This window comes from Enoplosus armatus, chromosome 15, assembly GCF_043641665.1.
Source record: "Enoplosus armatus isolate fEnoArm2 chromosome 15, fEnoArm2.hap1, whole genome shotgun sequence".
Taxonomy (NCBI): domain Eukaryota; kingdom Metazoa; phylum Chordata; class Actinopteri; order Centrarchiformes; family Enoplosidae; genus Enoplosus; species Enoplosus armatus.
The window spans coordinates 8,126,811-8,147,138 of record NC_092194.1 but is presented as its reverse complement, the minus strand read 5'-3'; the positions used below and the strand labels follow the sequence as shown (position 1 = coordinate 8,147,138).

General features: G+C 43.2%; 2 protein-coding genes across 2 annotated transcripts; one reads left to right on the top strand and one right to left on the bottom strand.

Annotated features, from left to right (window-relative positions):
- Window positions 1-447: 447 nt before the first annotated feature.
- LOC139297692 (serine/threonine-protein kinase PAK 6) lies at window positions 448-6,528 on the top strand. Its single transcript, XM_070920466.1, has 8 exons — window positions 448-651; window positions 2,098-2,757; window positions 3,293-3,826; window positions 4,214-4,347; window positions 5,380-5,506; window positions 5,623-5,748; window positions 5,880-6,014; window positions 6,361-6,528. The coding sequence occupies exons 1-8, from the start codon at window positions 448-450 to the stop codon at window positions 6,526-6,528; spliced, it is 2,088 nt and encodes a 695-aa protein (XP_070776567.1).
- Window positions 6,529-8,394: 1,866 nt separating this feature from the next.
- Window positions 8,395-10,008, bottom strand: LOC139297180 (uncharacterized). The gene has a single exon (XM_070919743.1). It carries the CDS (start codon window positions 10,006-10,008, stop codon window positions 8,395-8,397), a length of 1,614 nt encoding a protein of 537 aa, XP_070775844.1.
- Between the last annotated feature and the right edge of the window lie 10,320 nt (window positions 10,009-20,328).

The window sequence follows — 20,328 nt, the reverse complement described above, 5'->3', positions numbered from 1 at the left end:
AGTAAAATGGCACAGAGAATGAATAAGCCTTAATTGACCAGATATCGTTCATTACACATGTGCTTACAAATCCATCCACTCTCCTTGGAGCCATCCTCAGAGGCACAAGCTTGTGACAGCCAGCAAGGCAGCGTGAAACATACACATCCCAGACATGGAAGGGCTTTTAGATGAGCCATTTGAATATTTTCTCCCACGAGGAAAGATCATCTGTTGTCAGATTTTATTTGAATACAACTGGTCAGAGAGTAAATGAGAGTGGTTTGTCAGTGGCAACATCTTTTTGATCACTGGGGCAGAAGAGATTTGCTTACATTCAAATGTCAAGATTACAGTTACTTGAACACATGCTGGATGTAATGTGGAGTGCAGTTTTTTAAAGGCAGTACACTTTTCTCTACAGGGACATTTTGAAGCGGGCAAGCTGCCACCCTCGTGGACCTGAGGATGTTTCGCAAGAAGAAAAAGAAGAGGCCTGAGATATCAGCGCCTAAGAACTTTGAGCACCGTGTCCACACCTCATTTGACGCCAAGCACGGCTGCTTTGTGGGCCTGCCAACCCAATGGCAGAGCCTGATAGAGAACCTGCGCAGGCCCAAACCCATGGTGGACCCTTCCAGGATCACAGAGGTGGAGCTGAGGCCAAAGAAGGTACACCACACCTTCCATTCAACTCTTTATTGATACTCTGACCTTACCTTGAACTGTTCACTAATGACTAGACACCATTCAACCAGGCCCTCATTAATCTATCACAATGAGTTGTCCTCCTAAAGGTTTTGCTTTTTAATCTCAGAGAGACTGATGCATAAAGATATTCTGCTGGTTGTATTCAGAACAGTCTTTCAGTGCTGCAGAGGGATCCTGTTGTCTCAGAAAATGCCATAATCCTCTGATGACACCGTGGAAAGAAAGCCTGCTCCCCTCCCCATCTTTTTGCTTTCTTATCTATCGTGGGGCTTGGCTAATGACCCTGCTGTGTACACTGACTGTACAATGTTGAATACTCAGAGGGGCCACAAGATTTATTACTCCATGCAGGCAATTAATAACAGTCCATGGTGCCTTCCCACAGATGTCAAGCAGAAGGGATAAAAAGTGCAGGTACAGCAAAGGAAATGCCAGTGAGTGATAAAGGCTGCAAATCTAAGGATTTCTATGCTTCACAAAGCACACTGTCGATGCTGTTTGTGACCCTCCAAACAAAAAAAAAAATAGAGAAACCACCAACATTTCATTAATGCCCTGATGTGATTAGTGCTGATCAATATGAGAACCATCATGTCAGCATTTAGGTCCGATTTATGGTTTTAAATAGCGTCATCAAGACCAAGAAACTCATAATGCAAAATGCAAAATGCAAAACACAAAACACGTGGATGAAAATACAATATGTTTCAGATGATAGCCTTTAACAGGAAAAGGGGAAAATGTGATGTGATATCTGAACATTTGTCTTCTAAAATAGGATATCTCACCAAAGCCATTATCACCTGCCATTCTCTCCTCTGAGAGGTGCTACAGTAGGTGAGATGTCATCTGACCTCTACCCCCAGTGCAGATGTAATGGCACCAAACCAGAGAAACAGGAGAGGCTGTTGACTGGCTGTGAACTGAACATGACTCTACCCTGAGAGTGACTAATGAGCCACCATGCACTCTCTTACAGTTGCGACAGTAACACTAATCTGGCAGAAGATCTTAAGTTTGTCTGATCATTTTCCGTCAAGGCATGTTTAGGCCCCTTTTCATGCCTGCTAACTATACATAACATCTGAAAGGTCATAGGAACAGTTATCTGCAATATCTGAATTTTGCAAAATAGAAAGAGTTGTAGAGGCTCTGTCTTTGCAGTGTGTCTAACATTTGCTTGGTATATTTGTCAGTGTATTGTCAGAATAAGCCACAGGGGAAATGATTTAAGTCGCTGTCTTTGAAGAATGACAAAGATGTCCTTTACAGATTCTCAAGTCTAAATTTAACTCGCCTCTGAGCAGTGATTATGTCACCCTCATTATTCCTTTCAGTCTGAAATCTTTCTATAATGTGATCATGGCCTGCGCAATGTGATAAAGACAAACGCCTCTCCTCTTTCAGACCATTGTGCGTGGGAGCATGATCGGTCACGGAGACTACATCGCAGCCATGATCAATGATATGAGCCGTCTGTCTGTGACCAGTTCCAACTCTTTGAGGAAGAGCAGCCCCTCAGCCAGGAAGAGGGCCCAGTCTCTGGGAAGGCTGGGAGAAGTGAACGAGGGAGACCCATACCAGTACGAGGGCCTGACCCAAGATGACGAAGACGACGAGGATTCGGGTCAAGACCAGTGGAGAGACAAGGCCAGGAACATCCACAGTGAGACCAACACCCCATACTTGGGCATGAAGAAGAGCATCACTCTGCAGCCCAATGGGATCTTGCCAAAGGCCAAGTCCACCTATGAAGTCAGCATCAGCTCCCTGGAGGGACCCTCGCAACCACCTCAGTCCCAGAACATCCCGATGCTAAGTCACGGGGCTTATATAAGCAGTGAGGTGGGCAGCCCTCAGGAGAGAGTGATATGGAAGAGAGATTTCCAGCTGCCTAGGGGAATGCCAAGTCAGAGACCTATAGCTTGTTTTTACAGCCCAGCTATGGCTGTACAACAGCCCCATGGAGATCAAGCGACAGTCTCCACTGAGCTCCGGCCCAACCTACCGATGTACATGCACCCTCAGAACAGCCCCGGGAGGCCGTTCTCCTCCTATGACCTGAAAGTAAGTTTGACATTACAGTAGTTTCTTTGCTCATCTTTGTGGCCATTAAGTGCACTGATAATACAATATTCACAGAATACACAATACATGCATATTTCTGCTAATGTCATGGACATCATAATGTTAGTTTTCTGCAAGTTTTTTGTCAAGAAATCATAGGGGATCATTTTTATGCTTAGGTTGTGGAAATTTTGGCAAGGCAGTATATTGATTGGCTTTACATTAAAGGTGATTAAAGTTCTGGGGGTGAGTTTTTTTATTTTATTCTTGTGTTAAAATATGAAATGTGGGTTTAAAGTGCCAGTGAGGTTGTAAAAGTTGTGAGATGGTGTGTTTGGCAAGATCTCAGCAGGGCACTTGGGTCCATATAGCATCATCTATACATGGGTCGTATCAGGTGAAGTGGGTACAGAGTGAGAGTGAAGGACTTGATTTACATTCACTTTTAAAGCAGGTCTTCAACCCCCGGCAGGTGGCCAACTCTCTTTCACCACTCTCTCTTAATGTTCCTCACCCTTTTTCTCTTATCTTGCAGGCAGAGTCGGCAGTGAGGTACCACTCCGGCTTCCTGCCCACTGGCAACAGCAGTCCTCTTGTGTCCGGCATCAGACCCCAGCGGACTGTGCGCTCCTCAGCTAGCTACACGCTGGGTCTATCTCCTAACATGGGACTGAGGCCCAATGGTCCTGACCCCTTCCTCAGACACTCTGGATGCCCCAATCCTCCCTACCCCCGGCAAGACAGCCCTTCCCAACCTCGACCCTCTCCCACAGGCTCACTAGCCACCAGTCCTCCAGGCACCTGCTCCCCTGCCTTCAGACCACCACAACATCCTTCACCCAGACCACCGCCAGATCCACCCAAGGTGACCCATGAACAGTTCAAGGCGGCTCTGCAGATGGTGGTAGACAAGGGTGATCCACGGTCTTACCTGGAGAACTTTGTGAAGATTGGGGAGGGCTCGACAGGGGTGGTGTGTATCGCTACAGAGAAGCACAGTGGCAGGCAGGTGGCGGTGAAGATGATGGACTTGCGGCGGCAGCAAAGGAGAGAGTTGCTCTTTAATGAGGTACAGTAAACAAACAACATAAATGTCCTCTGTAGCTCTGGAGGGGGCTTTCCAAAGTCTTAGAAAATAACCTGTGATGATGTCATCAGGGTTATCTCAGTTTAGGCTTGGAGACACTGAAAGACGTGGGTGTTTGCCAGGCAGGATCTCTAATGAATGACGCTATTGAGTTGAGTAGTTAGAGCCTGATCCATACTAAAGAGTAAAAGTCAGGATATCTTGGCCTCTCCAGCACTGATCTTGACCATTCTTATTTTAAACGCTCTCTTAGTCTTTACTTTATGCAAGTGCTACACTAAATTGCTTGAGTACCCCTTTAATATTTGAGCTCCAAAATGTGCCACATTATTGGTTATGTCTTTTTGCTTCTAATGTTTTGTGCTGCAGGTGGTCATCATGAGGGACTATCAGCACAGGAATGTGGTGGAGATGTTTAAATCAGCCCTGGTGGAGGAGGAGCTGTGGGTTATCATGGAGTACCTGCAGGGTGGAGCACTAACCAACATTGTGTCTGAAACCAGGTATGAGCATCTTGGTCCCTCTTAAGAAAGCTGCATTGGTGCACTCTGTTTGGTTATGATATCATCTTTAATAACTGAATCAACCACAAGGGGGTAGTGTGGTATCGACTGGTGAGAGATCAGTGTGGATACCAGCAGCATAAAGACTGTCATTGAGCTCCCTCTCTCACTCCAAGCCAGCTGCTTTTCTCTTGGGAAAGGTAATAATTCAATAACATAATCTAATATGTGCATGTTTAGATACACGTGGAAAGTCAATTTTGGATGAAAATTAGATTTCCTGACACTGTCACATTGTTCAGTACTGCATACATCAAAAATAAGGAAAACATGTTGACCAGCAGCAGTGAGTTGAATTCGGGGTGTATTTGTTTTGAGCTGTCAATGTATTTTATATTATTAACAGATGGCTGGCTCGATCTTCATGGCATGACCTCAGGGTTTGATCTCTTGACTCAAAGGGATGAAAACAATTCTCTTAAGCCAGATGACATATAAAATGAGCCAGCTGTCACAGTCACTGCTTGTCAGACACTAGAATAATCAGTATATATATATTGACAGAACAATCAAGCCCCGTGTTTCTTCTGTTTTTCCTGGCTGCAGTCTGGTGTCAAATAAGTTTTAGACTCAGAAGAATTAAGAAGCAGAGTAGCTGCTTAAATTAAAAGACATTTATATATGTCTTTTAAATCTGCTGAGAATCCTGTGTGGGAGAATACAGCACTTTGCTAGATAATTTTTACCTTGTGTTACCTTTGTGTTTTTGTCTCTTATGTTTATGTTGCACTTATAAAATATCAAAGCCACATTACCATTGTAGAGGAGTAAACATGTTTTGTGGGTCACTGCTGTGTGGGAGTTGTTGTTTTGAACCTTGCACTCTTTATCATTGCCTTTAATGTGTGGTGATTCATGACTTTCAACTTTCTCAGCTGTTGATTCGTTGCAACTCGTAATGGAAAAGTGTGAAATGTTAATGCAAAATCCGCTTGTGTATGTATGTAAACTTGTGTGTGTGTTATTCTGCAGGCTGAGTGAAGAGCAGATTGCCACAGTGTGTGAAGCTGTTCTGCAAGCCCTGGCCTATCTCCATTCACAGGGAGTCATCCACAGAGACATCAAGAGTGACTCCATACTACTCACATTAGACGGAAGAGTACGATATGTTGTTACTCTTTTTCTTTCTTTCTTTCTTTCTTTCTTTCTTTCTTTCTTTCTTTCTTTCTTTCTTTCGCTATCTTGATATTAAGGTGTTTCTCTTCTTCCCCACAGGTCAAGCTTTCAGACTTTGGCTTCTGTGCTCAGATTAGCAAGGACATCCCTAAGAGGAAGTCTCTAGTAGGGACACCCTATTGGATGGCTCCTGAGGTCATCTCCAAATCACCATATGGCACTGAGGTGAGGAGGCTCACATTTAAATCCACTCATGCTGAATAACAGTGGTGATCTCTCACGTTGCACAAATGCCAGCAGTGGCAATCTGTGCCATAAGATCAGTTATATAATTTTACTGTGTGATGGTGCACCAGGTGGATGTTTGGTCAATGGGTATCATGGTGGTGGAGATGGTGGACGGAGAACCCCCGTACTTCAGTGAAACGCCTGTAGCAGCGATGAAGAGACTGAGGGATGAGCTGGCTCCCACTGTACGAAATGTCAGCCAGGTACGAGAACAGACATAGTCACATACCCTAAGATGCTATTTGTAGCCTTTTTATCCATGCTAGCAGCGTGGCTCTAAGGATGGCAATGTCAGTCTGTTCGTTCACCACTTTGGTCCAGACTAAAATATCTCAACAACTCTTGGATGGATTACCATGAAATTTGGTACAGACACCATTTTACTTTGTCCAATACTTTACCTAACCCTAACCCTTATAAATTCCACTGCTTCTTGTTTCATAAATGTTATGTGCTAATCAAGTCTTCCAGCTGTCTTATAATGAATCAAAATAACTACTACAACGACTCAGTGGAGTTAAAATATGTACCCATTGCTCTCTGGTCCAGATCTCCCCAGTTCTAAAAGACTTCCTTGACCGTATGCTGACTCGGGACCCCCTAGAGCGAGCCAGTGCTACTGACCTGCTGGAGCACCCCTTCCTGCTGCAGAGCGGCTCACCTCAGTGCCTGGTCCCACTGGTGGAGCAGTACCGCAAGCGCATGTCCCGTTGCTGACCCTGTGGGGTTCACGCTCCCCAACATCCACCTTCAGTCTGACCTGTCCAGGCCTCGGACGAGGACCAGCACCAGGGTCCAACTCCTCTAGCACCCAACCCAACGGGCAATCAGCTCTAGAGAAGCAGATCCAGACAGCATGTTGCTGCCAGAGTGATGGTGGCAGGACGGCAAGTTTGGTTGACGGACACCGCATGGTCTCGGGCATGAGAAAAGCACTTTAGGAGTGAGTTAAAGGCAGCATGCAATCCCTCACCTCTCAACTCGGTTTGATCTGAATATTGATTGGCTTCCTGTAATATTCAGTGGGATTCAACACAACATAACATGGTGCGTATCAACTGATTGCAAAAATCAATATTCCACGTAACTATATGTAATGAACACGTGCTACTCTAAAGATCCTTTCTAGTGTTCATAGTGGGCATTATTGTTAGCCGTGTAAAGCTTATAAAGCTGGTGTTAGGCTCAAATCACAGTAGCTCATTGTGACATTATTAAGGAAAGATAAAGTTACCTCTGCACACTCCCTGTTGTGGAAACTGGACAACAACCCGGTCGGTACACTTCACAAACACTGACAGTAGACTCTTTGCATGGCCAAATGGATGCACACCTGGCCTGATGTGAATGCTTGAATATGTACCAAACTGGGACGTAAAAGACAATTCTCCTTTATTAGCATAATAAATGGGTAGATGAAAGCCCAGCTGCTACTATTGGGCTATTGGAAAATCACCAGTACCATATTCCTCTTTTTCATATTTATTCTTTATTTCCAAAAGGTGTTGTGGGTTGTTTGTATGATGTGAAGTTGCATAAGGTTTCATTATTAAGTATGGACATGAAACATATGCAGAAAAATGAATAATGTAAATAGAAATACTGGATATTTGGTCCTTATACCTGCTGATCTACTGCAGTAAATTATATGAGATGAATTCAAAATTTTACTTTTCTTTACTGAAATGTGAGTGTATAGATGTATGTGTGTATGTGTGCATGTGTGTGTGTGTGCGAGCACATGGGCACATGGGTGTGTGTGAGGTGACATCTCAGTGTTTGCTTCTGACACAGCCCTCTTTGTATTGTGACAGACTTTTTAAAAACCACAAGATGTGTGTGTTGCTCCTCAACAAGATGTGTATGACTGTACTTGCATTTGTTTGCCTAGATAAAGCACACAGGCCTGGCATGTGATGCTGCAGGACGTCCACCTGCTGAGAAACACTTTGCACATAGTCTTTGTATTCTGACACAGATACATGTTGACATGTTTCATGTATTTCTATCTCTGTGTGGATCATTCATGAAAAAGAGAATTACACATTTTAATTTTGTATAAATCAATAAATGATGCATATTGAATCGGAATTCACCCTGCATTTTCCTCATTCACACACATACACACATACGCATCTGTGCAAACAGTTTGAAGTGCTGGTGTTTTAAAGTATTTATTAGATATTCAGCATGAATCATACAGTGCACTGAATATCTTTAAGCAAAATACATACAATATTTCTTACGCAGAAGCAATATTAAATACATTTAACTCAATACAATATAAATCTTATATATGTGAAACAAAAATAATTATTTTCAGTAGCTCACAGATGGATATTATATTAATTTATAAATTATTTCAAATGTAGAATAACAAAATCGTATGCAACTTAACAATTAGCTTTAAAACCTCTCATTGTTTAAGTGATAAACAAAACTAATGAACTGCAACAAAAGCAAAAGATTATCATTTCTTTCATTAGAATATATAATCAAACAATCAACCTGCATTGTCAGAATTTTTAATAGCTGTAAAAATGTCCCCACCAGCCATTTCTGTTGCTCGGCATTGTCCTGATTCTAATCGAGGGCGGACTGAGATGAGCAGCTTTCAAACTCACACTTCACCCCACTGATGCTGTCAACGCTCGGCTGGCTGTTGACCTGCTGGTGTGTGTGAGAGAGAGGGAAGGTTTCGGAGCGGGACATCCGCCCTCGGCCGTTTGAGGAGGCCGACGAACAGTCTATCACCATCCTCATGAACTCTGGGGCTGTGAATCGACGCAGCAGTCTGGTCCCCAGGCCCATGAACCCCGGCGTACGGCTTGGGATCTTCCCCGACTCCATCTCCCCTCTGGCAAACAGCAGTTTGTTGTGTCTGCTGGTCGGGCCAAAGCTCCCCCTCTTCTGCTGCTCTCTTCTGCTTGATGGTGCTGTGTCATTAGCCTCTTCTTTCTGTGATTTGACATTCTCCTCGAGTGCTCTCGCGGGCTGACTCTTGCCGTTTAAAAGAGGTTTTGGCACTGAGACAGTTTTGTCAGCATCGTTTGTCAGGCCCCGGGTGTTCCCGTGACATTCCATCTTGTCTATCAGGCATCTCTCATCCTGTAGTGAGGCTCTCTTTAATTTGCTGGCTGACAGGCTCATGTCACGCACATCACCCTGATAGGACTGTTTTCTGCTGCTCAGAAGGTCCAGGTTAAACGACTTCGCTTTTCCCCAGAGAGGAAAACTTACTAGCGTATGCTCTTGGAGTCCAGTGTCTCGGCTGACATCTTTCTGGCTTGGCTCAGGCAGAGAGTTCAGTGTTTTAGCCCCTCTTAGGTCTCTAAGCTGGCAATTTTGCAGTTGTTTGGCAGTGAAGAGAACACTGTGATCCCCCTCATTCTGGCTTTTCTCTAGCTGAGGAGGCAGAGCCCAGTTGAGGCGATGGTTGTCCTCTTGAGACTGACTCCTGGGACATCGGAAGCGGTTCCACAGTCCACTGCTGTCTCCAATCTTCAGTTGTCTCTGAAATACCCCAGGCAGTGAGTCTTCATTGCTATTCAACTGCTTAGAGAACCTCTCCAGAACATGCCTGGGGAGCCTGTTGGGCAGTCTACACTCTCCTTCACCACTGGTACCCGAATCAACAAGTGGATCATCTGTGCCAACACTCCTCCTGCAAGTAAAGTTCAGAATCTGCACACACTGGCTGTGTCCGAAGAAGTTGGCAACCTCGATGGCCGAGTGACCAGCATTATTGGTTCTGTCCAGCCTCAGTCCCAGTCTTTTGAAAGCCCTGACCAGGAACTCCAGAACCTGGCTGTGCCCAGAAAATGCAGCATACATCAAAGCGCTGTTACCCCAGGCATCAGAGATGTCCGGATCAGCATTGAATTGCACTAGAAGTTTGACCACGTCCAGGTGACCCATCTCACAGGCAAGGCTCAGGGCCGTGCGACCGTCGTCATCCTGGCCATTGACATCGGCCCCTTTCTCCAGCAGCAGTCGGGTGAACTTGGCCCTGGTCCCGGGTTCCTGTAGGCAGACAGCGTACATGAGTGGGGTGCGGCTGTTTTCTGTCTTAGAGTTGATGATGCGTCCGTCCAAGGCGTCCAGGATGAAGCGTGCGAGGTGAACTTTACCACCATGCATGGCATCTAGGAAGGTCTTGGTGCCAGAGCCCTGGCGTAAATCTTTTGGCCGCATCATTCTTGAACAGCTACTTGTGGAGCTGAGTCTTCAAGTGAGCTGTGAAAGAAGGTGACAAATAGGGAGAGAAAGTGTGTAGCAAGTTCTCCGAGTCTCTCCGTCTTGACAGTGAGTGCATTTACCTCAGAGTAAGACTCAGTGAGGAGCTGCCAGTGCTTTTATACCTCCCTCTCTACATGCCCTCCCCATGTTGCCTAGGAAACAAACGTCTGAGGACCATTATACAGTGGCAGCATCCATTCAGCCCAAGCACTCTCTGCCTGGAGAGAAATATATGCTATTTGAACAGAATAATTACTCAAGGAGAAAAACATGGCCAGTGTTTTTCATGTGAGGTCTGTGAGGTTAACTTAAATGCCACAGTTTTACTTTTCTTTGATGCAAATTAACTTAATTAACAAATTCCTGCTGCTGACAGAATAGTAAAATATAGAAAAGGACAATCCAGCATTTTGTGAAATCTATGAATAGTGCATTATGTTGAGTCCCATTTATATTCAAGACTATACTATTATCAGGACTCTTACCAAAGGTTCGAGGGAAGATTGAAATTAGGCTTCGAGAGCTCGCTTCAAAGGGAGGGAGGGAAGATGAACAGAAATGAATAGCTTTTCTTTCCAACATGCCTTTTTAATGCTGCATCCATCCATCCACCCTGTCGTTCTGCTTGCAGTTTGCTTCATCTACAATTCATAACACAGTGCAACAAGTTCAACTTATTGTGCCTTGACTCTATCAAGGTTTCATAATAATGACTTTCCCTGAAGGTCTATTTTTCTTGTCATGGAAAATAGTAAATCCAATGAACTCCACAATAAAAAGGTGGTATAAGCTGTGTTTCATTAGCTTACTGAATTGAAGAAAACAACCAAAAGCAGTGCCCAGCTAATGTGAGGAGACTGCTCTTTGTTAAACAATCCAGTCCTCTCACTGGGATCCAAGCCAGATCACTTAGATTTACGGACAACACCGCTGTTGATGTATGAGGATATCAGCATAATTATCTGTTGCTTTCTGAAGTAAGACTGAAATTAAATGTCAAATGCCCTTGTGATTGCGGACTGCTCCTCTAAATATGATATTGAAAAGTGTTTACGGTAGTGTTGACATAGTAATAGTAGTGTTGAAATATAGGGGTATGTCTATCGTGTGCCTTGTTAAGCACACAGGTAATCCTGCTCTATTGTTGCATTTTCTGCATTGATTAAATAATGCATACGTTTTTAATTTCTCCAATTTGCTTACAGCCTTCAAAGTTTTTTTTTATATTTACTAAATTTACCGCTATTAACATAAAAAGCACCAAATTTAAACACTCTCTTGCATCTTTCATCAAGGCTTGTGTATAAAAAGCGACAAGGACCCTTTCCACAGCTGTTTCTCCTCCACAAGACCAGAATTTAATTTCAATTGCTAATATAAATCTCAGCAGGACCAAAACTGCGCCAAACAGTGGAGGTGAGAGAAACATTGCCGGGGTTCTGCCTTCCTCACTGTTCGCCATCCGGCTTCATCAAACCCTCAGCGGGTCCTTCATACAGCACTGAGAGCCATTCACTCATCTTAACATGGCTGAAATTCACACAGACCGGGACTTCCTCCTGGGTGTATTTCAGTGGATGGAGGCTATTCTATAAAAACAGGCATAACTTTTTCATCATAAAGTCATATCATTGCCACATCTTTTCATAACGAGGTTATATCATGGCAACATCTCAAAAGGTTTAAGTACTTATAAAGCCAGTGATGCCACTCTAGATTTATCTTCACAAAGCCCGGATCCACAGGTGTTATGTCCTGACTGATCCTCTGCCTTCAAAGCATATATACTATCAATGGAAAGGAAATCGTAACTCAATCCAAATAATGAAATGGTAAAACTGAATTACTGATAGAAGCAGGCCTGTGACATGAATGGAACATAAAGCTCTGTATATGATTAAATAAGACTAAGAGTCTACAGCCATGCTGTGAGGCTGGCCTTCATCATCATCATCATCATCTTCATTTAGGGTGTTAGCATGCCAACATTTGCTAATTAGTTACAGTACAGCTGAGGCTAATGAGAGTAGTATTTGTCATAAACCAAAGCATTGGGCAAATTGACATTTTTATGAGATGATGGCATTAGATGAAAAGTAAAAGGACCTGAATGTCTGTGCAGTTGCTGACTCAATTCACTCAAAACCACAAATGTGAACCTCATGATGGCACTAGAAGAAAAATCAGGGATCACCAAAGTCATCAGGATTCTGTACAAAATTTGTTGGCAGTCCATCCAATAGTTGTTGAGATATTTCAGTCTCGATCCAAAGAGGTGGACCGACCAACCGGCAGATCAGCATTGCTATCAACAGCAAGAATAAACTTCTGAAGAAATAACTCTGGTCTCTAATATATTTATGTATAAAGATATGTACACTTTACTGGGTTACAATGGGTTGGGCTATTTCCTGGAGAATGCATTCCACAAGTCAGTATGTGTTATATGTATACTGTTCTGTAGGAAATCTTCCTCCTCATCCTGGTTCACCTGGGTTGAAAGCTGCTGATCTCACTGTCATGTTCCTAGATTGATCTTGCAGTGATGAGCACATGGTGCATTATACAGATTTAAATACACATTTGAAAAACTAGTGCAGTGCCTGAGGCAGTGTTTGAGGCAGTGTTTGAGGCGTTCCCGTTCGGAATGGCTAAAATATGGTTAAATATGGTTCAAAGGTGAAAGTTTAGTATGAAAGCGTTACAACTTGGTTGTATGGTTGCAGAGTTGGTCGTGTGAGGTTAAACTATATATATTTGGGTTTAGACATCTAAAAGATGGTACATAGCCAGCGAGCCATCTAGGCTAAAATTGGATTCAATTTGGTTCAAAAGTGAAAGTTTAGTAGACGTCTAAAGCTTAGCTGTTTATATATACTTCTACCAGTATAACCCATCAGCTTCAAGATTCTTTGTGTTCAGAGATGCTATTATATCTACTGTCTACAGAGCTGTTCATTACATTCTTTGTAGTCATTCAACTCTGATTTCTCACTGACAAGCAGTCACACCACATTCAAGTCTCTTGATGTGGTCCTTCATGTGAAACATGCATGTTGATAAAATGTTACATCACCTACAAAAATACATAAAGCACACACCTTCCATACAAATGAGGCCATGCTGATGGCATAACAATTTGTCTTCTACACAGGAGGCTATATTTTGGAGGATCTATCTAGTGCACTTCATAGTATGGTGATAAAATCATCTCAGATTATGTCAGCAGAATTACACAATAAATACTCCATCATCAGCCCAGCACTGTAGTATCACTATGAGGGTAAATACATTACAAATATGAGGACGCCTCTAGGATAAATCTGATAACACAGACATTGAGTGTTGCACAGGGCTTGATAACACTCGTGCTCACCATGAGACTTCTTATCAGGTGTTCCAGTTTGAACGCTCTGAGACTTTGGCTGCTTTTTCAGAGGACAGTTCATCCAGAAATAGATCTGCGCCGCCTGGACTGCATGCATCCTCACAGGCAGGCCGCGAGCTGTACTTGAGTTATTGTGTCGGCCCCAAGACTTTTGGCTACTGCTGATTATTTGTATGCAGGGTGACATTTTCTGCTGGGGCTGTTAGTTTTTATAAGAAAGAATTCAGGATTAATAGACTATACATTTCTAAAATAGTTCCTATCCATGTCCTATATACATTTTAATCTAATCTTTATTTTCAGCACATGGCAAACAGAATAATTACATTTTATAACGGCTATATATCCCCTTGGTAAAACACGCTATTGTGTATGCCTCTATGCATGACATAAAACCACTCTACTGTCCATTCACTTAATGTTAAAAATGGAGCAGAAATGAATGAAATGTGGATGAAATATTCAGAATGTGAATGAGTTGGTACCATGAGACTTACTAATTGGTCAAATGTATGCAATAAAGCAGACATGTCATGGTAAATATGTGATCTCCCATTCATTGCGGGCCTGGCCCAGGCAGGAGCCACTTTGAATGCCTGATTAGAAATCAGAGCTGGTGTCAAGTTAAGATGTTATCCGCAGCCCTAAATGTCTTAATTAGTCACTGGGGAGAATGCACTTTCAGTGCCACAAAATCAACAAATCTCTTAAGGTTCTTTGAGCAAAACCCCCTTGGTAACTCCACTTTGCTACTAACACCTGGGACTAAATTAGTGTATGAGGACAGGGTAGGATATGGAGTTAATTTGAGACCAGATTCAGCAAGGCTCATTCACTGTAACTAAAAATGTTTTCTTACCAGTGACTCAACATGCGCTCATCCTCCATGGACTACTTCATCTTCTGCCTGCTAATTGGACACACCTGAGAATGGCATGGTTCAGGCTATCACCTGCCTAGCACCGTGAAAAACAGGATGCAACTTGTGGTGACCTTTATTTTTCCATTCCCTGCACAAGTTTGTTAGGAGAAAAATATTGGCAGCTGATGCACAATTAACCTAATCAAGTTATAATTAACCTGATAAGATGTGACTTTCCTTGGACATGTCACCAGTATTACAGACCTCTTTTGAGACTTCTCGTTTCCCTGTTATGTTCAAATATCAAATCATAACAAAAGCACAATCTGATTCCTCACAGTTACGTAACACCTTAACACAGGTTGCTCTGTCATTTGAGCAGTGGGGGATAACAAAAGCCCTAAACTGATGCATTCGTATTCAGCCAGAACGATCATGTGTCTGTGTATCCCTTCAGCTCCTCTAATGCCCTTTGATTTGGTACAAGGACACAGCAGTCTTAGGTTCAATGGAGATTTCACACGCCTTCCATTCCAGGAAACAGGCAGCAGCTGGCCTGCTGTCACTGTGTAACCATGGTGTGTTTGTATCATTGCTAAGGTTGAGGCGGGGTCACCGTGGTTGTCCCTTCACAGAGCGCAAATGTCATGTGAAACAGCAGAATCTCTTTAAACGAACTTCCAACCTTAATGAAAGTCACTTTGTTGTTGTTTTCTGTGTTTATTTCCTACTTACCAAAGGCAGACATTGTTATAGTTTTATTCTCTGTCACGAGACTAAGGACAGATAGCAAGGGGGAGCTGGAGAGAGGACAATTACATGGAGTTACAGGGTTGCAGCTGAAGCCCCTGACAGCACACCAGGAGCTGCCACTCACAGGGGCCACAGATATGTTATTGGCCATGAGGCGGGCCCTTCAGCGCCTTTGCTCTCTGTGCTCTCATCAATTATCGCCCTGACTCAGTCTTGCCAGGCTGCCACAACCAGATGGTAAACAGTAGGTTGTTCCTTCAGCCTTCGGATTTAGGGGGCTCTAATATCAGTTCTCAGACTGAGACATTTTGGACAACAGAGAATTAGCACCTACAGCAGGACTGGCCTATGTTCTTCTGCCATGGCAATGGGGGGATGATAATTCAGGTTCAAGAGGGAAAGCAGCACTGCAGAGGGGCAAGAAGTGCAAGATGCAAATCGTGAGTTTTTGGTGGTTTTGCATAGATTAGCCAATGAATGACTTATTTAAAGAAAAGCAAAATCTGAATAACAGATATAGCAACTTTATTCGACTAACAGCGGCTCTCTGTCTCCAGGGATGGCAATGGCCTTTCAGTGGTTCACTCCACCGCTTTGGTCTAGAAGGAAATATATCCATTGGATGGATTGTCATGAAATATGGGACATTCATGTTCCCCTCAGGATGAATTGTAATGACTTTGGTGATCCTCCATCCTTCCAACCTGCAAAACGTGTCAGCCTCAGCCGTGTTTGGTGCTTAATGTTAGCATGTTTACATACTAAACTAAGATGGCGAACATAGTAAACGTTATACCTGTAAAACATCACAGCTGCGCTTTGAACAAACTTCCAAGATAAAGCAGGTTTGTCAGCAACACTTGTCTCTTTTCTTGATGTTTATCTAAAAATACACAACATAGCATGTCTGAGACGTCCCAGTAATCCAACTTGTCACTGGTTTCCTGTTGAACAAGAGGACTTGATTCTGTGTCAACAATGCCTTTTGCCAGGCTGAGCCTCGGTGCTGTTTCCCGTGAGCCACCTGTACCCCCTCCTTAATCTATCAGGTCTGATGGAAATTCCTTTCCTGCAATGATGCGGAAGAGATGGAGGGCCAGAGAGCTCCCTCTCCATCTCCCACCTGACAGGCACTATTTGTGGCCTTGCAGGCGCTGCTCACCTCGGACAGCTCAATAAATTGTACAAATGGATAACAAATGTATTTGTTTGATGGCCACATTGTGCGGAGATGGGTGACACTCAGCCGCACCTGGAGTAAAGGTCTGCCACACAGCCACAGCCACAGAGGAAGCAGCAGCAAATGGCAGGTTTGGCTGGGTCAGAGGAGAAAGCAGAAAAAAAGCATCTGGAGGCTTTAAGACAATAACAGAAGCCAAGTTTCATTTCACATGTCTCGTCTGCTGACACTGTCGCATCTTTTATCTAGTGCCCTCAGTCCATCACATTATGGGGTTTGAGTTAAAAGGAAGCCGATCCTTTTTGTTTTATGATACACTTTTTAAGATAAAAAGTGTAAATGGGAACCTTCAATGTTCCCTGGAGGAAGTTCACTTCTTTTTAAATGAACTAATGGCCTTGAGACCCATGGCTATCCATGCTCTCCCCCACATGCTCTGCCACTCACGTTGTTCAGCGTTCACCTTCATACTGGCTCCTGTGGCTCTTTTTTTTTTTAGATACATGCAATATACAGTAAATGCAGCTTCAAGGAGAGGCAACATCACATATCCCCCTGATAAGACTGTTATTACTTTGAAAAGAGGCACTTTGTGACTCACCTGCCTTAAGTGCATAAAATAAAATGCATGCTGTCATGACATAGTGGGTGTTGCTGCAGCTCATGACCTTTTCCATACCCAACTTTCCTGTCAGCTGCTGCCCCATGGAGTAGAGATGCATAAAAATAAGAAGTGGGGAAATGAACTGATGATTTGGGCACGCAAGAACTGACACGGCAGCTACCTGTAATAAAATAAGTGTGTTCAGTGCTCAGCTTCAAACAGATTGAAAAAACCATTGGGTGCAAGGACTTTCAAGAATGGAAAGACTGTTTGGTTAACAGCACTCTCATTTGTGTGTGCTTTGCTTATTGTTACTTCACATCAATGTTTGACCTTCACTGTGTAAAGTGGTGTATGTGCAGAGTTTCACACTAGACAGCTGTTTTCATGGCTTCTGAAAGGGGAAATATTATCTGTGCCCACCTTAAATCTGAGTTTAAATCTTGCATGTACCAACATGGTTTTGTGATTTTGTTAGCTGAAACCTCCTTTTGTGGAAAAACCATATTAGACACAAAACATATTCAAAGCAGAGTATTTTTATATGTCCGGAAATATGTGTGTTTTTCCCACTTTGGGTTGTGCGAGGATTAAACAAAGGAGATATGTTAATAAGCAAGCTTTAGAGGTGCTGGTAGGCGAACTTAGTTACCTTCAGACTGAGCCAGGGTAGCTGTTTCCTTGTTTCCTGTCTTTGTGCTAAGCTAAGGTAACAGGCTGCTGGCTGTAACCTTATATTTACCACACAGACAGACAGTGATGTCAATGTTCCCAACTCATAAAGCATATAAATGTTGAACTATTACTTTAAGCTAAATCTATGACTGATGAAATTGATTTATTTGTTCTAAATTTAAAATCAAAGCACTTATTTGACTCTGATATGCCATATAGGAAAACTTCACATCACCTCATGCCATGAAGTCATTAACACTGCAGAAACAAGTGGACTGTGTTGATCATTATGCACAGACATTTGCAGTTCAAATCAACCATCTTTACAATTACATAACAGTGAAGTCAGCTGCCAGGATTTCGAAATTACTCTGGGCGGCATGGTGGTTAGCCAAGTTGCTCCCAATGGAGACCAGCACCTTGCATGGCAGCTCGATTGCCATCGTTGTGTGAATGTGTGAGGGAATGGATGAATGTGACCTGATCTGTAAAGCACTTTGGAAACCGTTAAGGTCGAAAAGTGCTATATAAGTGAAGACCATTTACCATTTACTCTTGCGTCTCGGCCCTCTTAACTCACGGTGAGGTGAGAGGTTGGGAGCATAATGGAGACATCACCAGGCAACAGGGTTTCCAAATGGTGCAAAGAGCCACAGCAAGAGCAGAATAAATCACTCGACCTGGGCATGATGGCATGAATTTTAGCTCAAAACCTGCCTGTGGAACATGAGAATATCAGCATTCAAGTAGCCGTGAGAGAGTGCTGTCTGGCGCTGGCTTACAGTATGTGGGTGTCTGTGTGTGTGTGTGTTTGTCTAAATGTAAGCACCCTATCCTCGACACACGTAGGACGTTAACATTTGCATCTCTGAGAAGGTGGAGGCACCTCTCACAGGCCCTCATGTGACACACAGGAGAGGGTGACTGACTGCAGGGAGATGAGCCTCCTGGAAATCTCATTAGGCTGCTAATCCCATGCCATAACCATGATTTTAATGGGATTGTGTAAAGTATCCTGGAAACAAAAAAACGTCTTCCTGCAGCTTGGTGAAGCGTGCATGCTTATCATGTATAAAGCAATCAGTATTGTATTGCAATCTCTTGTCCTGGTGATGGTTTTTTCCTCTTTAAAGGCAGCATAAGCACAGTATGCAGCCCACAGAAGGATCCAACACACACATGCAGCCTGTGACAGAGCAGCCTCAGCAGGTGGTGTGTGTGTGGGTGGCGTGGGTGCTTAATATTCATCCAGGATGGCATCCACTTCATGCCAAGATGGACCATAGATCATGACTCTCCACCTCCTGTGGGTCAGGCCTGCTTCCTCGCACAGGAAACAAGAAGAAGAGGAGAAAAGTAGTTCACGCTTCACATGTACTTCACAGTGTCCTCATTCTTTTAGCTCATGTGACCAAAACACACCACTTCTATTCTCTGCTAAGGTTGTTTTAATCTTGCATTGTGCATGTTACACAAGAACATTGTGCAAAACTGAGGCTTTAAATTGCAAATCTTCTCAGCCACTGCCAAGATTCAGTAGGACTGCACTGATAGCGGTTGGATGACAGTTTTTATGCTTTTCATTTGTGAACTCTAAAATAAAGGTTTTCATGTAAAGAGGAAATTGATTTAATCCCCTTTTAAGTAAAATGCAGTATATACAGCACTTGTTTGAGCTTTATGAACACCCAAAACATGCACTATATCCTCCATTTCATGCTTGATTGTCTCTTTTATCCTAACTTTCAACTTCTCCCACCTTTCAATTGAATCTCATTTCTCGTTTCTTTGTGAACATACATGCACTGGGAATTGTTCTAGCAATTGCTATTACATTTTCCATCTGTTCCAGCGCCTGCTCTGTATTGTTTTTGAGTGTGTGTGATGGGAAGCACTTCCTTCCCTCTATTTCTTCTGTCTTCCGTCTAATGTCAGTGCTCAAAGGTGGTTAAAGATCCTGCTCAGGCCTTCCCTCTCCAGCTGGTATGAGACAGAGCTGCCTGAGTTTTCTTCGTCTTATGTAAGATCATAAGTGATTCAGGGCTGACTGGTTTCACACTCCAAAGCTCACAGTTCATCTGTGTTGTGCATGAGGTGGCAGGACTCTCAGGCACAAGCTGTGTCTCCCAGACGTGGTTTGTCCAGATCCTCCACTTTTAAAATGTCAGTCATATCATTTGATTCAGGAGAAGGGTGTCACGCCGAAAAGGAAATAAGAGAAATGGACAAATTGCTTCGGATGGTGAGTCAGAGGAAAGCTGTGTTCATTAATAAATGCATGCACGTGTGTCAACACTTGAAGAAACAAGTGCCTCTTATTGATGTGACAGATTGCCCCATTCGCTGTCATTTAATGTAGCTATACATGGAGCTTGAATAAAGTTGGAGTATTTGAACACAACATCAGTCTTGTACACAATTACCTGCATTATCTCCAGTCCACGTGCCATTTATTGTGGCTCTGTTTGGAAAAGAAAACTTGATCCATCGTGGATCTCATATAATTTGGAGAGAAAAGACACAGCAATTATGTTGTATTATGAATCAGTCATAGCATAATGTGCCAAATTACACAGGCAGAGGTTTGAGGCAATACACAGAGAGAGAGCCATGTACCAGCGTTACTCACGTTCCCACTGCTGACTGAATCACTGGATTCTTGTGTTTACAAAAAGCATAGTTGTCTTTTGCCTAGATTGTTCTTCTCTTGTATTCAGTTGTTGTCATTAATATGTAGTTTTTAAAAATACATGTATACCTACTTGCCGTATTTCAGTACCATCATTTAATAACACACTAATAACACACTCATAAAA